Consider the following 22,294-nt stretch of genomic DNA (forward strand, 5'->3'; position numbering starts at 1 on the left):
ATGTGGTCAGAGAAATGAAGGCATCTGAATAGAAAATGGCCTAACTCCTTTGTTAAAAAGACACTGCAGCTTAAATCTTTCATTTTTAGCATCTCAATTGCAATGACCATATGTGAAGAATGGGTTTGTCAGTATAACAAGACTCTTATGGAAATCAAAGATCACAGAAATTTCAGAGCCAGAAGGGATCTGTGGGGCTCATATAATCCAAGCTCCGTATTTCAGATGAAAAGGAAACCCAGAGGGGTTAAGTAACTGTCCAAGCTAGTGAATGTGGGAGCTCCGACTATCACTCAAATTTTCTGATGTCCAGTATAATAACTCTTAGATATCACATTGCCTCAAACATCATTTTCAGGTCTAATAAAATTATTAATAACAACTTGATATAAACTACAGATATCTCAGTCAAGTTGTCAAGCATACAGATGCTCATTAATATTTAAAAAACTTCCTGTAATATTAGTAAGGCAGGAGGAGAAACAAGGCAAGACAATGTACATCTTTGTCAGCCTGAAGATTTTTTAACCTTATAGTTATAAAACACTGACTAGATCAAGACGATAAAAGGTTTAAGGAAAAAAGAACACTAATTACCAGAGAAACACTAAATTATCTTTTTAGTTTTAAGTTCCAGTGTCTTTAATGCATACCCATTATTAGGTAATTTATTTTGCAAATTAATTAGTTAATTTATTTTGCAAATAAAGCCATTTTTTAATATTTTAATCATTATACAATCAAAAGACTAGGAAAATGCTTCATAATCATTTTTAGAAGCAATTCTTCAAAAATGGTATATCATTTTACAAGATCAATGTACTCGTATACAGTAATGAATTAGGAATGAATTAACGCTGGTTAAATAAGCATAGAGGAAGGTGGGGCTGGGGGCAAAGGAAGTGAAGGAGGGGGAGCCAGAGGCCAAGGAGACAGCAACTCACTCTGGCTAAAGCAACATTTCCACTGCTTCCCTGGCCCCTTTCCATATGGTTAATCTGTAATAAGGCACCTCTCTGCAGGGAGCTCACTTTGATTCTTGAGATACCTGAGATGGTCTACCCATCCCCACAGCACTAGCCTGATAACTTGAAGTGACTGCATACAGAATAAAGCATGACCACCTTTTTAGGTTTTAAGCAAAGCAAGACACTCTCAAAACCAGAACTTAGCCCCTTACCACAGAGAACACGGACATCACCATGGCCCACAAGTGTTTCATCTTATTCCACCATAAGGTAACAAAGATAAGCGATAGTAAACCTCTGAAAAATGTGCTTATATAGAGAACATTTGAAAAATAAATATATGATACATACGATTTCATCAAGTTCCAGGCCAAATTCAAAACACAGTTCATCAAATTCTTCGTCAGCTAGAAAAAAAAAGATTGCTAATTTTAATCTGATCAGCACAAATGAAATGAGTATATATGAGGTGTGATTAAGAAATACAGTAAATGTTTAAGTAAAAAAATTTATTACAGTAAAAGACACATTGCCATTATCCTCTTCAAAATACTCCTCCTTGCTTCGAACACACTTACCCCATTGTTCTTGCCACTTTCAGAGGCAGTTCTGGAAGACCTCTATCAAGAGTGTCTTTAGTTGTGCTGTTGTGGCTGCCTTGGTGTCCTGAATCAATTCAAAACATTTACCTTTCATGGTCATCTTGACTTTAGGGAAGAGCCAGAAGTCACACAGTGCCAGACCCACTGAATAGGGTGAATGAGGACACACCGTAATGTTTTTATTTGATAGAAATTGCCATGTACCAGAAGGTTTGTGTGACATGGAGCCTTTCCGATGCGATCACAAAATACAGCGAATGCTGCTGCCGAGTGCCATCCAACAGAAAGGCAGGGATCTTCAATACAGGAAGCGGTGCATCGAACCTTAGTAATAGTGTGTGACAAGTTTCAACTTGTTCGGTGCAATCAGTTGAGTGTGAGCTACGGTTGAGAGAAGATGTGTTTTAAAGTGTGCTGTAAATCATACACCATCATGACAATGCTCTAGCACACATCGTTTCTGGTATATGGCAATTTACGGTGTGTCCTCATCCACCTTATTCACAGGATCAGACACTGTGCGACTTCTGGCTCTTCCCCAAAGTCAAACTGATTCAGGACATGGAGGCAGCCACGACAGCACAGCTAAAGACATTCACAAAAGAGGACTCCCAGAACTGCCTCAAAAAGTGGCAAGAATGATGGGATAAGAGTGTTTGAAGCAAGAAGTATTTTGACGGGGGTTAATGGCAATGTATCTTTTACTAAAATAAATGTTTCTTTATTTAAACATTCACCATATTGTTTGATCACACTTCATAAGTTGCATTTTCTTATTAATTGCCTTATACCAAGCATACTAAATATCAGCCATGAGATACCACCATTTAAAAACAAAACAAAAAAAGCTTGAACAAAAAAAATTAAAAATAAGAAAATGCACACAAAACTATCAAAGGACTGATTCATCTAATATCAACTACAGAATTAGTTTACCAGCACTGGGAAATTTACATTTACTTATAAGAAAAACATCTTATTAAGTAGGGATTGAATGTAAAGTAAGCTCCAAATCACAGATCCAACATAATGGAATAATGTCATATAAATCCTACCATTCAAGATTCTCTGAGGCAGCCTGCCAGCTGGCTTTGGAGCCAGGGTAATCAAAATGAATTCTGACTATCCCACTTACTAGTTCTGAGAGCTTGGCACCTTATGTAAGCTTTCTAATTCCTATGCCTCATCCATAAAGTGGATCGAAATGCCTCATTCATAAAGTAGCAGTTTACAGCCATTTATTTATAGCATAAAACTGTTGGAAAGATTTAAATGAGTTCATGCAGACAGTGGGCCTGGCACAGTCCCCTGAATGAAATGTAGTAGGTCTGCAATAATTAATGGTTCTCTTCTTTATTTTTAAATTACATTCTACTTTGCTTTGCTACCTGATACAACATTTTCAGGGTTTTCGCATTACCAAAAATTGGACACAAACCATCATTACCAATATATTATAGTGAAAAGCTCGTCTTAAGATTCCCAATTCCCATAAGAAAAGATGAAATGTAACTTGCAACATGGATGAATCGAGATTATCATGCTAAGCAAAATAAGTCAGACAGAAAAAGTCGAGAACCATATGATTTCACTCATGTGTGGGATATAAAATTGAAAGCAACAAACAAACAAGACAAACAAAAACTCATAGACACAGACAACGGTTTAGTGGTTACCAGAGGGTAAGGGGGGGTTGGGGTGGTAGAAGTTAGTAAAGGAGGTCAAATACACGGTGATGGGAGGAGAACTGACTTTGGGTGGTGAGCACACAACGCAACATACAGATGATGTACTATAAAATTGTACACTTGAAACCTATATAATTTTACTAACCAATGTCACCCCAATAAATTTAATAAAAATTTAAAAAATGAAAAAAAATTCCTGATCCTGACATTGAACTTCAATTAAATTCAACAAACATTTATTGAGCACCTACTATATGCCAGCACTGCACTGCGTGCGAGGGCTGCAGAGATAAACCAAACACAATTGCTGTGTTAACTCCTTCCTAAAGTTGTGAAACAACCAGATGTGTAAATCTAGTGGTGCTAAGTGCAAGGTACAGAGATGGCACAATGTAAGTAAAGAGCTCCACTTAGGGTCAGCTAGGTCTTCACAGAAAGGATGAGTTCATTAGGCAGAGATTATGAGTGAGTCAACAGCATGGCAAATTTGGAAAGTTCAGTATGGATGAACATTAAAATTCAGGTCAGGAAGAGATACCATGGAACAAGTAGAAGTCAACACATGACAAGCCAAGGGATTTGCCCTTTCCTTGGGGAAGTTACACTGAGTAATTTTCAGCTGAGCAAAAGCATGATCTGCATTTTAAAGAATGATGGCAGAGTAGATAAATGTCTAATCACTATGCTGTATACCTGAAACTAATATTGGATGTCAACTGTAATTGAAAAGAAAAAAAAAAGAATAGTGGCAGGGTGGTGCATGGATGGGGCAGGGGAGCTACTCCAACAGTACAGGTGAGACAGTGAGGATTCAATTAAAGCATCAGCAACGAATATGAGTTAGAAGGAAGAGTGTGAGCAACGTTAGCGGCAAAATCTGTAAGACTCAGTGAGTGAATGGGAGTTGGGAACACTGAGTGAGGAGTCGAGATGACTCCTTGGTCTCTGGTGGGGGTACCATTAACGGGGGCAGGGAATACAGAGGTCCCCAGTGATCCCTGCCTCCTGGCATTCACACTCTTGTGTGAACTGAGGTCTGAAGCAAGCCCATGAGTGAGTTTAGGAGCATATTCTCCAGCCCAGCCCAACCTTGAGCTGACTGCAGGCCCAGCTGACAGCTTGACAACCTACGTGGTGACAGACCCAGAGCCAGAACCAGCCAGCTAAATCCCTCCTGACTCCTATCTCTCAAAAAGTATGTGAAATAATAAAGGCTTGTTGTTTTACACTCCTTAGTACTGGGGTAATTTGCTGTGTAGCAATAGATAATACAGACTTTAGTCCCTGGAGTGCTGTCGTAGCAGAACCGGGGAAACATGGGAATGGCTTTAGAATCAGGAGGTGGGCTTTGAGAGTGTAAATGAAAACCGAAAGTGCCTTGAAAAAGCCTCACAGTCTTTGAAAAGGATAAGGAAGAAAGTGAGGTGGTGTTATTGGAAACTGACAGAAGGGGAATCCTTTTTACGTACAGGCAGAGAGTTTAGCAATTCTGTTGCCGACAATTTTGTGGACTATAGAAAATGTACCTAACCAACTGGGTAATGTAACGGAGATTTCCAATCAATGCTGAAAGTGTCGCCTGGTTTTTTACTTGCTGCTTAGAATGTGAGAGAAGAGATAAACCGCAGGAAAGAAGTCTAAACAAAAAGAAACCAGGACTTGATGGTTTTAGAAACTCTCAGCCTCTCCAGATGTAAAACAATGCTAAAATTAAGAAATGAGTTCTGAGCAAAGAGCAAACCCAGAGCACTCCCAGGAAAACATGGTCCAAAGGTGAAATCTAAGATATGACTGTAAAATCTGAAGACTCAGAAAGATCAAAGGTACTATTCACTGAGAAAAGTAAAGGGTGTGCCTCAAAATTCACTGTCACACCGCTGAGCTTAACAAAGGGCATGGTGTCAAAAGCCCAAGGTACAGAGATTTGTGGGCGGTGTGGCTTTTGACTAATGAAATGGAAGCCAGTAAAATTCACCACAGACCCACGAAGTTTGCTAAAAGAAATACATATGCAGAAACACTGTGAGCTTGAGCTGAAAGGGACAGGAAGAGGACAAAATGACGTCTCTGAACCCCCAAAATTCTAGTTGCTGGCAGCAGCCTGAGAAAACTGATCAGCTGTAAAGCACCTGTTTTCTTTCACCTAAATAAATAAGTAAACAAATAAGGGTCACTCAGAGGGTGGAACCAAGAGCCTCGAGGGGATCCCGTAGGGCCAAGAGCCCTAGGGAATGATCCTAGGCCTTGAGACCTTCGCGAGAACATCCAGCATATGCCAGCTCGACTGCAGAACTGCCACAGACCAGTGGCTCTTTCTGTCTCCCATTTCTCCTGCTTCTGAAATGTCTATAATAGTTATCCTATGCCTGTCCCCCACTGTATGTCAGGTGTGGGAGGGGCAGATAGCCTGTTTCTTTAGCCTCTAGGCCAACAGTAACTGTATTCAAGCAGCTGTGCTTAAGGAACCACACTGGAAGAGCCTCAGCCACACCTGGCCCTGATTTAGATGAGATTCTGGATTGTGAGCTGCTGCTGTAATAGGATGACACTTCTGGGGACCTTAGGAGAGGGGGAGCATATTTTCAGTATCAGAGGAATATGAATCATTGGGGACCAGAGGGCAGACTGTAGCAGTTAGCCTCCAAGAATACCCATCTCCTGTTCACGCCCTGTGTAGTACCCTCCCACATGGTGCCAGAATTGGTCTCTGTCACCTAGAGAATATGGCAAGGGATGGCATTTCATTTCTGAGATGTCACTGAATACTGTGGCTTCCCTTTCGAGCATTCTCTCAATTATCTGTTGTCTCGGACCTCTCACTCTGGCACAAACAAGCCAAGTTACAAGCAGTCCTATGGAAAGGTCAAGGTGGGAGACACTGAAGTCTCTGACCAAAAATCAGCAAGGAACTAAGAGGCCCACTCGCTGTGGGGACAGAGCCAGGAGTGCAGATTCCAGGCTCTCGGCCTCTCAGGTGGAATGGTGCTGGCTCAGGTAGTAAATGGCCATCAACTGATTGGATGGCCATCAGCTGTAACCAGTGAGCCATTGGCCACTAGTATAACTGCGGTGGCTATACTAGTAGCGAATGGTGCCTGGCAAGCGGGGGATTGCAGTTAGCAGGGCTGATTGTGGATTACGGATTGTGGATTGCAGAGAGGCGGATTGCAGTTAGCAAGTGAGGTTGGTTGGCAGAGAAGTGGAGGGCAGGTTGCAGATCGTGTGGCTCCTGCTTCCTGTGTCTCCAACCCAGCTGCCAGCGAGACTATAGTGGTATGACTCGCCTATCTATGGCTCCATGGGTGTTCCTTTTTGGCCTCACCATGTCCTGCGTTCTTATGTGGGGAGCGGGACCAGAGACCCCGCATGACACCCCACGTGACACCCACCAAAAACCACTTCAGTGAACTTGGAGTTATTATAAAATAAAAAGTGTAGAGAATTAGAGCTGGGTTTAGAAGGCAAGAGTATTACCTCTATTTTCAAGGGCTTATGGCAGAACTCTTCAGGAGATAACATGTCAAGAATACATAGTACCTCAAAGAAGAACTTTAGAATCATCTTTAAAAGCTAACTTTCAGTCATATCGTATTCTACAAAGCAGTATCTGTTAAACCGCCTAGGGCTTTGTTACCATATTGAGCTCTAAAACCAAAGATAACTCACACATCAATGACTACAGCCTTTATACAAGCTGATAATTATGGGGCGGGCAGATGTAATCTCAAATGCTACATCTACATGGCAACTGATAATTGTACTTAATATTGCCCCTCGTAAAATGGTAGAACTGGAGAAAAGATGAAACATAGCATGAATACTAAGCCCACCGAATACACTCCTACTCATTCAGGTCTCAGTCCAATTGTTACCACCCTGTCTAATGCTATTCTCAGCACAATAGCTCTTTTGTTTCCTTTATAGCATTTAACACTATCCGAAATTATTTACGTACGTGCTAATATTTACTGTTTACCTCCCTCATCAGAGTGTGATCGTGGACCTTACGTGTCATGGGCACCGCTGTATCCCCAAAGCGCTTAGAACGGTGCCTGGCATACAAACAGGCGCTCAATAAACATTAATAAAATAAAACAGAATACTGTCCCCCACCTCCTGCTCAATCTTCTCCCACCCCTTCATAAATGGAGTTCACATATTGCTCTTATTGCACTCAACCCGTTACACTTGGGATGCAATTCCGTCCCCTGGCACCAGGCACGCAGTACGCACGCCACGCGAGATCGCTGAATGAATGGCGAGCCAGGCACGTGCGTGTGATGCAAAGGCAGCTGCGGCGAGAGAGCTTCCTAAGGCTACATCTACCCAGCTCGGCCGCTCCCGCCGTCAGCAACCCCCCTCCCGACGACCGCCCAAGGCCAAGGCTGCATGAACGTTATCACGATGCCCGTTTTGTTTTGTTCTTTGTGTGTGGGGGGGTCCCTGTCTCCGAGGAGAGCCACCGTGCCCAGGTTACGGTGCCTGCACTCACTGTAAGTCCGGCCCAGGGCTTGGAACAGCAGATCGCGCTTCACGCTGACAGTCGGCATGGCGAGTAGGGACAACTGCGCATGCTCAGAGCGCCAGCCCGGGCTCAGAGACAGAGGTATGTAGGACCAGGTCCCCCTCGTGCGGGCTGTCTTGCATAGTGGCAGTCTGCTTTCAACAGCTTCTACTTTCGTTTTCATCTGAAGGCAAGTAAATTGCCACTATTAAGCTCGGTAAATCCAGATGCGTTGCATGAATAACCTACAGGTTCGTAAAGGAGACATAATTGGATAGACTATGCGAGGATTTGATGGGCAGTAAAATGGACAGACTGTGAAGGCCCTCAAGCCACCAACGCACTACGGACGGATGACGCCCAACCAAGTGGGCAGGGCAAGAGGGGCGGGTGCGCCGTAGGGGGCGGGGCCTCGAGATGGAGATGGAGAATCGTCACCAGGAGGTGGCGAGAGTGTGAATGGGCAGGACTTAAGGCGTCCGGGAGAGAAGGATGTGCAAATCCGAGTAGTGGGAGCAGGAAAACTGTTAACAGACCTCAGCTTTCACTTCATTCTTACACACAATCTCCCTTGTACATTTCTAAGTGTTATACCTGTGCTTTGTTTGACCCTTACAGCAGCCCTATAAGGGAAGTTTCACAAGACCTCTTTTGAAAAGTAGAAACAGAATCAGTGCTCTCTACTGGCAGATGCTGTGCTGGCATTATCCTCTGCTGGCATTAGCATATTTCCTCCTTTAATAACCCTGAATGTAATAGGCTGGATAAGCCTCTCCCCACCAAAAATATTAGGTCCTAATCCCTGGAACCTGTAAATGTTACCTTCAGTGGAAACAGTCTTTGCGGGTTAAGGGTTTAAAAATGGTGAGAGTATCCTGGATTGTTAGAATGGTCCCTAAATGCAATCACGTGTCCTTACAAGAAGGAGGCAGAGGGAGATTTGATAGCGAAAGAGGGGCAGCCATTGTAACCGCGGAGGCAGAGATTGAAGTGATGCAGCCCCAAACCAGGGAATGGCAAGAGCCAACATAAACTGAAGAGGCAAGGAATGATTCTCCCCTAGCCCTCTGGAGAAGGCCTGTAGTGTTCTAGACACTTTGATTTTGGCCCAGTAAAATTGATTTTGGACTTCTCCAGAGCCATGAAAATAAATTCCTTTGTCTGAAGCCACCAAGTTTGTGGTAACTTGTTACAGCAGCCGTGGGGAACTTACACACCGGGGTAGGTGCCACCATTACCCCCATTTCACAGATGATGAAAGTGAGGCACATGCTATCTGAATCACCCAACTCTCAAGGCTGAGTCAAGGTCCTTCCACGAGGGAGGCTTGCCCTTATTTTTTCTACTGTACAATGAGGAAGGGCCTCCAAGGCCATTCCAAAGAGGAGCAGTTGCTGGGTTGGATTTAAACCTCCATGATTGCCAATCAAGCAGTTTTTCATTATATTAGCTTCCCTCCATTGCTCCTGCAGTGCCTTCCCAGTGCCGAACATAACAGATTGGCAGAGTCCCCATTAATGGCAAACATCTTCAATGCCAAATAAAACTCTCTCCCCAAATTAGTCTCTGTTCAATTAATGAATAAAGGACTTCCTGAATTATTGCATGCTGACCTGCTCTCCTCTGGGCACTCCAAAGTGTTCTGTGGCCTCTGAACCTCCGTTTCCTTATCTATAAAGTAGGGATAATAATACACATCTAATAATACTCATAAATGACTAGTCTAGTTCTTATGTCATAGGTCCTGGAAACTGGGCAGCTATAATTGCTATCTATTCTCCTATTCAGTTTCCTGATTATTCTTGAACCAGATATTCTCAGACCACCCAGGGGCATTCTGTTTCACTTCCCACTTACCCCAACTCATCGGTCCTGCTTTGTGCCTTTGCGCGCGTGCACACACACACACACACACACACACACACACACACAGGTCTTCTGTACCTTCTCTATAACTAGCTAAACTGTTAAAAGATTCTGATGGAAAAGGAAAAACTAGGCCACAAGTGCCCATCACAAATGGCATCGGCTGACCGATAGGAAAGATACTTGGAAACGGTGAGATAGGGTGTCATAAAATGTAGGTAGGTGCTTCTCTCATCTAATTTTAGGCCAACCTGAGAGCAAGAATGAGATGGCAGCATTTTTCTAGACATGAAAGATGAGCTGGCTAATAAACATTAAAAAAATCCTCCACTCATTAGAAATTAAGGACGTACAAATTAAAATTATAGTGAAATATATTTTCATAGCCACCAGACTGATCAAATGTGAAAGTCTGATAAAATAAGATGTTGGCAAGAAAGTGAGAGTATAAACTGATAACAACCACATTGGGAAATATGGCCTTCCCTAGGAAATCAGAGCATGTATTTGCTACCCAGCAGTTATATGCCTTACTACCCAGCAGTTACAGTCCCAGGACTATTCTCCAGGCAAGCCCCTAGCCTTGTGCACCAGAAGACCAAATATTAAGACTGTTCATAGTTATATTATTCACTATAACAAAAGCAGGAAACACTCCAATGTCTATCAATACTAGAGTTGATAAACCATTATGATAAATTCATACAATGCAGCACATACAGCTGTGAAATGAATAAACTACAGCTGTATGTATAAACTTGGATAAAAAAGTAAATCATGGAAGCATATACACAGCATGGTGCCATTTATATAAAAAAGAAACACAGGCTAACCTAAAGAGGATATTGTCTAGGCACACATAAATAGATATCACAAAAGGAAAGTGGAGGATAAACACAAAATCTCAGACTACATAGTTCTGAGTGGGATGGAAAGGATGCAGCCTGGGGAGTTGAGATACCAAAAATATTTCAGAAATATTGGTAATGTTCTATTTTACCTAGTATACCTTCATGGATGTATTGCAAGAAAGTGAAAATGAAGGTGAAAAACAAGAGATGAAAGTGGCACTCTTTTTTGAGTAGGTAGACAAATGCTTGGTGACCTATAGCTGAGTAGAATAGGAATACTCAATATTTCACTTTAAGTTATTTTTTTCATAAAGAGCTGTTTTTCAAAGTTTTAGTCTAATTTATAATTATTTTCCTTTATGGAGACTGGGTTTTACGATACGTTTTAAAAGGTCTTTCACCATCACAACATTTTTTTTTAATCATGTATATTTCTTAAAGAACTTGAATGGACTCTTTTTTTTTCCTTCCCCGTTTAAATCTCAGATCTTTCTGAAATTTGTTTTGGAGCAAGTGAATGAACCAGCTTAATTTTGTTTTCAGTGATCCAGTTAGCCCAACACAACTTATTAAACAAGTTTCTTTTGCCCACAGATTTGAAATACCTTCTTTAGCATATATTAAATCTTCATATATATTTGGATCTATTGCTGAACTATTCTGTTACCAATACCAAACTATTTTTAATTATTAGAGCTTTATCATACATTTTAATATTTGAAAGAGTTAGTGTACCTTCAACAATTTCTTTTTCAAAAATATCCTGACTGTTCTCTCATGTTTATTTTTCTAGATGAACGTTAGAATTTTGTCAAGTTCTGAAAAACATTCTGATATTTTTTTTAAGAATCAAACGTAATTTATGGGTTAATTTAGTGATCGTTCTATCCAAGAACCACAGCCTCTATGCAAGTTTTTGAACATGCCAGGGAGCGACCCACTTTAGAGCCTTTGAACCAGCAGTTCCCTCAGCTAGTCTTCTCCGAAAGACCTATCCCTGACTATACTATTTATTATGGTTATTAGATATAAATGTCTCTCCCTGCTAAAGCAAAAGTTCCACAGAGCAGAGACTTCTTGTGTTTTGTTCACTAAAATATGCCAAGAGCCTCAAACGGTGACTGGCACAGAGCAGACCCTCAATAAATATTTGAAGTTTTCTTTTAATGATAGGTATACTTGGTATATTATCTTTTTTATAAAAACATATACTTCAATAGAAAATAAATGGACAAAGGAAATGAACAACCAATTCGTTAAACACAAACAGAAAACAAACAAAAAGTGAGGAGGAAAGGAGAAATGCAAATCAAAACAATGAATGCAGGCATGTCTTCTCCTGAGATACTGGCAGAGCAAGAAAGAAATGATACCACCTCGTGTTGGCAAAGATTTAGGAAGCTGGCACTCTTAGACACACCTGTCATGAATATAAATAACAGTTTGACAATATGAATCAAAATTTTAGACATGTATCCCCTTTGAATAAACTGATGGTTGCCAGATGGGAGGGGGATTGGGGAGCTGGGTGAAAAAAGGTGAAGGATTAAGAAGTAAAAATTGGCAGTTACAAAATAGTCATGGAGATGTAAAGTACAGCATAGGGAATATAGTCCATAATATTGTAATGACTATGTATAGTGCCAGTGGGGACTAGACTTATTAGAGTGATCACTGCCTAAGTTGTATAAATGTCTAACCACCATGTTGTACACATAAAACTAATACAATATTAAATGTAAACTGTAATTGAAAAATTTTAAGAAAACTAAATATGTATTCTCTTTGATACTGAAATCCAACTCTTGGAATTATTCTAAGGAAATAATCAAGGAAGTATTTTTCTGTTTGTAATATAGAAAATTTGGAAACAACCTAAATGTCCAACAATATGGGGCTTGATTAAATAAAGTCTGATACCTCCATACAATAGAATACTATGCAAATATTAAAAATAATACTCAAGAACTACGTTTTTTAACATGGAAAAAAGTCCACACCATATTATGTGAAAACAAATTACTAAACAATATACTTAAAATGACTGATTTTTTAAAAAACACATGTATGTATATGAGTGTGAACAAAAGTAAGACAGCTGGTAAGACATACACCAAAGCATTAACAGTGGCTATGAGGGAAAAAATAACCCAATAATGCGTTGAGTTCCCCTCCTGGCCTTATCAAACAATGGCAAACAACCCAACTCTTTCACCCACATAGGCCAAAGCCTGTGTAGCTCTGTACAATCATGATCAGTTTTGCCTGTAAAACATGTGACACATAGAAAGTTTCTTAAATGATTGTGCCACTTTCCTGCAATGCTTGTGGGTTGGGTAGCAATTGGGAAAGAGACGTTGTCAGGTCTGAAATCCTTCCATATTTTAGGTCCTAAAAATGCAATACTGTGTCTGATGACATTTTACATGGGAGCAGGCAATAGTTTAAAATGGTACACTGGTGTTATGTGTAGTTCTTTCCTGTCCATAAACAAACATTGTTCACTCCCAGCTTCAGTGCCCTCATCCCTAAAATGGAGTAGGATCTTATCAGGTGGTGGTGAGGATAAAGTAGGTGGAATCAGATGCAAACCTGCAAAGTGCCCTTCAAATATTAGATATTTATACTCAAGGAAACAACCCCAGTGATCCAAGACTATAAATTCTCTCTGATATTAACCTTAGTAGAACTTGGGTTACTGTCTCCAAGAAGATGAAGTAGGGCTGTAAACTCGGGTGATAAATAATACAAGTTACTATAAGTGGTCTTGTTTTAATTGCTGTGTATCCCAAACTGGTTCTGTTCTGGTTAAAACCTGTTATGCCTCTCCTCTAAATTTTCCAGGGCACTCTATTCCCTTTGAAGAGTACCCTGAAGCTCTTAAGACATGGCTAAATTTCAGTTATCTTCTTGGGTTTCTATTGATGGATCTGTCTGGAATGAGGAAAGTCTGCCAGACCCATCAAGAATCATGTTGAACAGCTCTGACTTCCTCATTGTCAAATCAATGGCCATTTTTAATTGAATCTTTAAAATAAACTTGTTAGACATTATATATTATTGACCATTCCCTCATTCTTGAAATTCTCCTGTCTTCATTTTCCTGACTCAAGACTCCTGTATTTAGCTCTCTGGATTTTTCTACTATCACTATGTGAGAAGCAATACAATGCAATGTTAAGAGTTCTATAAATTAGTCACAGATTAAAATCCTGTATCTACTGCTTACTGAGACCTTGGACTAATTACTAAATACTGATAAGCCTTGGTTCCTTATAAAATGAAGATAGTAATAATACCTACCGCATAAGTATACCATAGGATGGTTGTGTAAGTTATTTCTTTTTTTATTTTTTTTCATTTTTTTTTAAATTAAATTTATTGAGGTGACAATTGTTAGTAAAATTACATAGATTTCAGGTGTACAATTCTGTATTACATCATCTATAAATCCCATTGTGTGTTCATCACCCAGAGTCAGTTCTCCTTCCATCACCATATATTCGATCCCCCTTACCCTCATCTCCCACCCCCCACCCCCCTTACCCTCTGGCAACCACCAAACCATTGTCTGTGTCTATGAGTTTCTGTTTCTCATTTGTTTGTCTTGTTCTTTTGTTGCTTTTGGTTTATATACCACATATCAGTGAAATCACATGGTTCTCTGCTTTTTCTGTCTGACTTATTTCGCTCAGCATTACACTCTCAAGATCCATCCATGTTGTCACAAATGTTCCTATATCATCTTTTCTTACCGCCGAAAAGTATTCCATTGTGTATATATACCACAACTTCTTCATCCATTCATCTATCGAAGGACATTTTGGTTGTTTCCACGTCTTGGCCACCGTAAACAAAGCTGCAATGAACATTGGAGCACACGTGTCTTTATCTCTAAATGTTTTCAGATTTTTGGGGTAGATACCCAGGAGAGGGATTGCTGGGTCATATGGCAATTCTATTCGTAATTTTTTGAGGAACCTCCACACCGCCTTCCATAACGGCTGCACCAGTCTGCATTCCCACCAACAGTGTATGAGGGTTCCTTTTTCTCCACAGCCTCTCCAACATTTGTTACTATTTGTCTTGTTGATGATCGCCATTCTCACTGGGGAGTTATTTCTTTTATTATTACTTTATTATTATTATTTATTTTTTTTTTTTAAGGAGGGCACGGCTCACAGTAGCCCATGCGGGGATTGAACCAGCAACATTGGTGTTATTAGCACTATGCTCTAACCAACTGAGCTAACCGGCCACTCCTGGTTGTGTAAGTTTCAAGAGAAGTAGTTCATGTTGAGGTTTGGCACATCATGAACACTTAATATTAACTCTCTCACAGCCTCTTCTACCTCCTATACTACCATTTCCCTGCCTCCAGTGGGGCACCCTCCAGAGTTATGTTTTTGATGATCTTCTCAAAATATCTCAGCTCCCACTACCTCCTAAACACAGATGGCTCCCATTCTAATCTCCAAACTTTCTCTCTCTTCTTTGCATATTTCTTACCAGCTTCTGAACATCTGCACCTGGATATCCAACAGGCTGGCATCTCATACTCAACAAGTCAAAAACTGAACTTTCCCCTTAGTCCTAAAATTGTTCTTCCCCATGTATTCCCTATCCTTTTCAATATACCATTATCCACAGAGTTATCCAATCCGTAAATACTGACATCAACCTAACGCCTCCTCTTTCATTTCTCTCTCTTAGCTAATTACAATTGAGGAAACTTGGGATCATCTACCCAGCATGCCTTTCCCCCCTTTGCACAGAGCAAACCTTTGAGTCACCATATTAGAGCAAAGGGATCCTGTATCTCATGCCAGTGAATTGGTCCAGGGGTAAGCACCTGATCCAAGCTGGATTTTGGGCTTGGTAGCACATGTAACTTAAGTTCCATTTTATTTAAAGGTGGAAGCTCTCACGTGTAAGTCCAAAGCCATTGGTGGCCATGTTTCTGACCACACAGAGAACACTAGTCTACAGTGAGATGAGATTGATACTGACCCCAAGAGAAAAGATGGTGGAGAGAGACCTAGAAGCATTTAAATTTCTGGTTGTTCTGAAGACCCAGGTGTCCCCTCCTCTTCCTGAAACTTAGTTCTTCAACTGAATGAAGTTCAGATGGCTTAAAGCTTAGAGCATGTGAGTTAGAGGGTTGAGCTGAGACTCAGGAGGAATATAAATGCTCTATAATGCAGGCTCCAAAACTATAATAGAGATTTGGACTTTATCTTAAGAGCAATGGGAAGAAATGCAAAGATCTTAAGCAAAGAAATGACATGATCAGCTTGGCATTTTGGAAAGATGACTTTAAGTTCATTGTGGAAAAAGGATTAGAAATGGTAGTTTGAAGGGCAAAGCTCAAGGCACGGAGACCAGTTAGGAGATTGTAATAATTCAGGGGAGAAATGATAGCCGCCAGGACTGGGGAAATGGTATGAGTGGAAAAAAAAAAAGTAATAGTAATAGACCAGAAGACTCAGCAGGTTGTATACCAAGTAGCCATAAACAACTAGAAAAATATCAACAAGAGTGCAAGCCCATCCACTGGATTGGACCTTCTTGGAAATTGGAAGTGATGGAGGCTGCTTTCCCACACTTCCAAAGACACTGCTGTTTGAGTTGTTGGCTGCCTCTTTCAAGAGCCTGCCCTGGACCCAGGTTGGGTACAGTAGGCCTTCCCAGTCTCTTTCTCCTCATTCCTCCCTGGCTTGAGTTGCTGGGGCCTCAAGCAAGGCCCTAGGTCAAGTGCAAACAAACGTGGAGGTGAGGGTCATGAAAAGAGAAAGGACAATTAATATATATTAGTAATTACAATAATAATTTATAAGAGTAATCATCATAGTGTTATAATTACTCAAAGAGCACCTATTTTGTAGAGCAAACATCATATATTAATATGAACTATGGAAAGGTAACAATTGAACATAAATCAATGGAGCTTTCAAAGGAGAATGTGAAAGGAAGGAAGCCTTGAATGGTGCACAGAGTCTGAGACCTTGTATTTGCTCATAGCAACTAGCAAATACGGAGGAAAGGCAACCTTGGACTGTAATCATGTTGGCTATAAAGCCTCACTATCTCAGGCAAGACTCCTGCAACTTTGCCCAGAGCAAGCATATCAAGCCCCATCAGATTGATAAAATAGTTAATTAAGAAGACAATAAGAAAACAGTGGGGCCAGAGCAAATTTCTTGAACTTCGTTCAAAAGAACCTTGAAAATAGAACTTCTTGAAAGACATTCCACTGAAACTACCATAATGACAGGCTCCTATTTTACGCTCACCAGAGGTAGTCACTTTCAATGAGTTATGGTAACCATGACATTTGTATTCTGTGTGTGTGTGTGTGTGTGTGTGTGTGTGTGTGTAAGAATATTTACTTTTACAATCAGTGTATCCCATGATAACCAGCACAGTGAACTTTGTCCTAAATTGTCTGCTCTAGGGACTCTTAATCTAGAGAGAATATTATTTCCTTTTTAACTTAAGTTACAGTCAAATGTCATGTTATAGAAAAACATTACCATCTTGCTAGTAGCAGTTAGCTATGGTAAAATGCACAGGAAAAAAAAAATTAAAACAAGGAAGTGACTTTAAATTATTCATGTCCGAGAATTGGCTTTTGTAATCTATGAGGCAATCTGAACTGTCATCTTCTTATTCCTTAGAGTTGAGAAGTAGAAAAAGGAACCACTCTTGGTCAGTGGAATCTCAGATCTTCAAGCAGGACAGTCTGGATTCCCTGCCACCATGCCCTCCTCAGCACTTGTCACAGCAGAGGTGTTTGACACATGTTTGTTGAATTACTGTATTGAAAATATCTGTATATTTTATTACTCGTATGTGTCTAATGCCAAGCACGTAGTATGTGATTGGTAAATATTAGTTGATTGAATAAATAGCTAACCCCAACCCAAACCACGACAAATTGGGTCACCTGCATTCTACCCACTGTTCATTGACTTGTTCCTCTGTTTCAACAACATTCCCTTCCTTCCTGGTGGTATCATGTGAGAGACAGCTCAGCATGGCAGTTATTTGCTCAGGCTCTAGAAACAGACAAACTTATTTTCAAAACAACAGAAACCTGGTACTTCTACTTACTAGGTGAACAACTAGTTTGACGGTTAATAAAAGGAATAAGAGTACCTGCCCTGGAGGGATGTTGTGAGGTTTAAATCAGACTAGGTAGCATGGTACCTGGTAGGTAGTAAGCAATCACTAATGTTGATATATCACTTATGTTTTATTTTTTAACTGTAACCCCATCCAAACAAGTGTTTCTCCAAATATTAGGCTGCCCTCATTCCCCCTGCCCCCACAAAAGTGAAAAGAAAAAGAAAAGAGCAAATAAGCAGTGATTTTCAACGGGGGTTTTGCCAGACCCTCAGAATTTCTGTACCTATTCGATGTCGATTTCATTTTGCTAAAAGTACAACACCTCAGGAAGAAGGAAGATGCTGAAAGGGTGGGAGCCAGGTTCCCCATTCCTATCCAACAAGAGCAGTTTCACTTGGATTTCTTTAGAAATTGGAGTTCCTTAAAAATTAAAACAATTCCCCTGCTAAAATCAACGTTCAAAACCATTCACCCATACCACGTTTCTTCTCTTTGTCTGTTTTAGTGCTGCCGGTTGTAAAGAGACCTCGCGCTACTCCCTGCCAATAACTGCCTGGGTTATCTTCAGCAAGCCACTAACTTCTCTGCTCTTGGCTCCCTATTCCATGAAATGTGTAGTTTGAAAAGACAATGTCTAAGGCTCATGCTTTCCTATTAGTTTTAGTTCTAGAAATCAACTAAACTTATATGGATGAGTTGTTTTGAATAGCCTAATCAGTTTAAACTTCCTCACCTTTTAATTCCAATAATCATTTAACTCCAATAACCTGGGAGACAATATGTACACACAAAAAAGTGTTGATATCAAACAAGAGTGAATCAAACATGAGTGAATGAGTTAATTGTTGATTAAAATGGTGATGAGCTGTTGCGTTGCCTGAGCCCCAGTGGGTCCACGCTTTGCCTTAGTGGGCTGTGGTGGGAGAGGCCAGTTATTTTTTACAAGCTAAGGGCTCTGGAAAGTGACAAAAGCATGATTCCATCCAGTAAACTCCAAGTGATTGGGACTAAGAATTGGGTGTCTTGCTTTTCCTATTCAATTGATTGTGAATCCAATTTCTCAACCTGTCCTATCATTTACATCTCCTGTGCAGATCCCAAACCCATCCGTATTCTTCTTTGTACCTTGTAGACCAAGCCACCACCCTCTACTCTCACTCTACAATAACCTCCTTAGGGTCTCTCTACTTCCACTCTTCTTACCTCCAATCTGATCTAAATAGGTGATATCACACATTTGGTTTTATACCCATGTGGTTATTTTCTGTTTCTCCCACTAGACTGCTAACCCCATGAGGACAAAGACCTTTCTTATTCACCGCTGTAGTCCATCCCCACTCCCCACCTAGTGCCAACACATAGAAGCCTTTCCACAAATAGTCAGGGGAAAAATGCTGTGAATTCTTAAAGGCTCAGGGACCATGTCTTAAGTCACTTTTGTGTCATCAGCACCGATGCAAAGCAGGCCCTTAATAAATGTGTGCTCCATGTTCAATTCAATTGATGAAGGGATGGCCCTCCTCTCCAGGTTGTAGACAAGACTGCATTTAAATCTTTTCTACTCTGCCAGCTGTGTGACTTTGAGCCTGCACATCTTGGGCTGCAAAACTGGAAACAATGCTTATTTCTCAGGGTTGCTCTAGGATGAGCTCAGGCCTGTGAAAAGCTTTGCACAATGTCTTCTTACATGGTGTGTACTCACAGTATCCCCACCTAACACGAGGGGAAGGTTCAGGGAAGAAATCTAAAATGGAAGAAGAAATGGACTCCTCAACTAGGAAAAGAACCCAAAAAGTTTTACATGCAAAAGGTCACAAACAACTCGCTGGACGACCCAATCTTGGTTTTCATTTCCCTCAATTAAAATGTTGAAGGAGAAGGGGGCATTGCACAAATGTGACATTTTGGTCAACGAAGAATCATATATAGAACAGTGGTGGTGTAAGATTATAACAGAGTTGAAAAATTTGTATCACTTAATTAACTCCAATGTGGTAACACCATGCATTACGCAAATAATTACCATTGTGCTATAATTACCTACAGTATTTAGTACAGTAACATCCTCTACAGGTTTGTAGCCTAGGAGCAATAGGAGAACAGAATTTTCACCCCCAAATATGTCTCATTAGCATAAGGATTGTTTTAGGCTGCTTAATGGTAAGAAATAACAGACCTGGGAGAAGGTCTGAAAATCAAGTAGAAGGTAAACTTGTAAGGGAAATCTCCATTTGTAAGAAGAGTGTCTCCCTCACTGTACTGGGAAGAGGGGGATGGACTTATCTCTAGACACTCTTTATCAATGCAGAAGGCAACTAGGAAATATGTATAACAACCTTACCTTGTTTACTGTGCTTTTTCTAGTAACCTCTTACAACTGACTTCCTCCACCCCTAACACCTCTTTTGTCTTCAGTGAAAAATGGTATTTAAGGTGGTGGCTTCAGCCATTTGGGTGAGTTACTCAGTGTTCCTGGGTCTCTTCTACGTGTACAGGAGATTTACATAGTATTCAACTTCTGTTTTACTCCTATTGTCTTTTATTACAGGGACAATAATCAGATTGAATAAACAGTAATCAGATCCCGGTGGATTCTTAGCCAGGAACCCAGAAGGGTAGGGGGAAAACAATTTTTCCTCCTCTACAGAGCAATAGGCTATATGACACAGCCTAGGTGTATAGTAAGCAGGCCATACCATCTAGGCTTGTGTTCAGTATACGCTATGATGTTCACACAATGCGTTTCTCAGATGTATTCCCCCCCCCCCATTAAGTGGCACGTGGCTGTACTTTGCCCTGTTCCAACTTCGTTCTAGCAATGACTTTACAGCCTCGTGCCAACTGGAGTTTTTCAACTATATAGTCATTAACATTTATAAAGAAAATGTAGTGGGTGCTCACATCCATCTATTTAACATACATAATTGAAACCCTTCAGTGGCAAGTCTTGGGCAAAAGACTTGAACTCTAAACACAGCCTGCAAGGATCTGACCCTTGGACCCTATTTTTGACGCATCTCACCCCAGTCTCCTCCTTGTTCCCTGAACCATTGGTTTTCTTTGAGTTTCAGCCATAGGACCTTTGCCTGTAAGTTTCTCTTTGCCAGGACTAGATTCAAACTTACAGTTGGAGTGAATGTTACTTCTTCAGTGACTTCCCTGACTTTTCCGTCTAAGTCCTAGAACCTTCTTCCAGTCATTCATGGTAGGGTTTCACTTTGCAATTATGCACCCAATTGTGTGGTTATTTTGCTTATGTTGGTCACCCCCTCCCCGCCCATAATTTCTACTCTGAGAGCAGAATCAATGAGCGACTTGGTCACCGGGTGTCTCCCCAGCCCCCAGAATGGTTCCTGGCACCATTGTGTTAGGTACTCAAATGTCTGTTGAATGAATGAATAAGTGAAGATTTCCAGGACTCAGGTAGGAATCTGAGGACACAAAAGTGAGGAGGCCAGGTCCCCAATCCTCCCCTCCACCTTAGTTTGGGGGTAGTATGGGGGTCACAGACCAATAAACATGTGAGTGCCTTGCTCCCAGAGAAGCTGAATCCTGCGCCTTCCTCCAGCTGGCAGGCGATTTCTTGAACTAGCCCTTCTCCAGCAGCAGAGGGTTCAGAGGAAGGGGTGGATTGAAAGGCGGATGCTGAAGCCGAGCGCACGGTGATCGATCAGCGGAACAGTAATCATATCCCGGTGGAGATCGCAAGGCCTGGGTAAGGTTGTAGAAGCCCACGCTGCCGGGCTCCGGCGGGCGGCCAGCTGATCCCCCTCGGCGTCCCTTGAGCCCAACGACGTGCGCTCTCCCGGCGCTCCCGGGAACCAGCCAATGCGCCCTGGGCGCGCCAGCGGCTCCCCGGCGCGGGCGCGCGTGATTGGCAGCCCCCAGCCCCGGCCCAGGCGCGTCCTCCCACCCAAGACAAAGTTCAGCCCCCGCCCGCTCCAGGGCCGCCGCCTCCTTCTCCTCTCTGCTCCGCGGATTCGCCTTGCGGGGCCCGGATCTGGCCGTGCATTTCCCGCAGGCGCTGCGGAGCAGCGAGGTTCCAGGCGGCCGAGGGCTGTCCTCTCTCCGGCGGGGCCATGAAGGTCGAGTTTGCGCCTCTCAACATCCCGCTGGCGCGGCGACTGCAGACGGCGGCGGTGTTCCAGTGGGTCCTGTCCTTCCTGCTACTCGGTAAGGACCCTGCGCGCTCCCTTCCGCGCCAGATCCACGCGAAACACTGCGGTGCACCGGGCTCGGTGTCCTCCCTCCCGGACAGTCCTTGTCCAAGGACGTGCTTAGATCCTCCGACCTTTCTTCTCCTGTAAGCCAGAACGGGCAGGTCAAAGAGGGCGTTTGGAGCTAAGTTGGGACTCTCCTCTTCGGTTTCTCTCCCCATGTGAACCTCATACCGAATGACTGTTTGCCAACTTCATTTCCCCGGTGCTATGTATTTTTTTTTTTTTAACTGACGTATACCTTACCTACAACGAAAGGCAAATTATAAATGTACAGCCCGAGGAACTTTGGCAAATGTCTGCATTCAAATGTACCACGGCGCAATCGAGCTATAGAACATTGCACTTTCGCTCCTCAAAAGTTGATAAACTCGTTCTATGAATGGTCGATTTATAAATGGAAAAACAATGCCCAAATTTTAAACACCTGATTCCTTCCTCTCCCCACCCTCATGACAAATAACCGTGTT

General features: G+C 41.7%; 2 protein-coding genes across 3 annotated transcripts in view; one reads left to right on the forward strand and one right to left on the reverse strand.

Annotated features, from left to right (window-relative positions):
- The window catches only part of FARSB (phenylalanyl-tRNA synthetase subunit beta), a 65,058-nt gene extending 57,173 nt beyond the window's left edge, over positions 1–7,885 (reverse strand). The window contains exons 1-2 of the mRNA XM_019753680.2: positions 7,751–7,885; positions 1,320–1,375 (exon numbers count right to left, since the gene is read on the reverse strand). Of these exons, the coding sequence (XP_019609239.2) occupies positions 1,320–1,375; positions 7,751–7,808 (114 nt within the window). The 5' untranslated portion in view covers positions 7,809–7,885. The remainder of the gene's footprint in view (positions 1–1,319; positions 1,376–7,750) is intronic.
- MOGAT1 (monoacylglycerol O-acyltransferase 1) overlaps positions 7,747–22,294 on the forward strand; it is a 40,527-nt gene continuing 25,979 nt past the window's right edge. The window contains exon 1 of one of the 2 annotated variants that reach the window (XM_074314004.1): positions 7,747–7,864. In XM_074314004.1, coding sequence (XP_074170105.1) covers positions 7,807–7,864 — 58 coding nt within the window. In that variant the 5' untranslated portion in view covers positions 7,747–7,806. Of the gene's footprint in view, positions 7,865–21,425; positions 21,781–22,294 lie in introns of those variants that run through there. The other variant, XM_019753687.2, reaches the window with a different exon arrangement.

The sequence above is a fragment of the Rhinolophus sinicus genome, linkage group LG01 (genome assembly GCF_036562045.2).
Source record: "Rhinolophus sinicus isolate RSC01 linkage group LG01, ASM3656204v1, whole genome shotgun sequence".
In the NCBI taxonomy this organism is placed as follows: domain Eukaryota; kingdom Metazoa; phylum Chordata; class Mammalia; order Chiroptera; family Rhinolophidae; genus Rhinolophus; species Rhinolophus sinicus.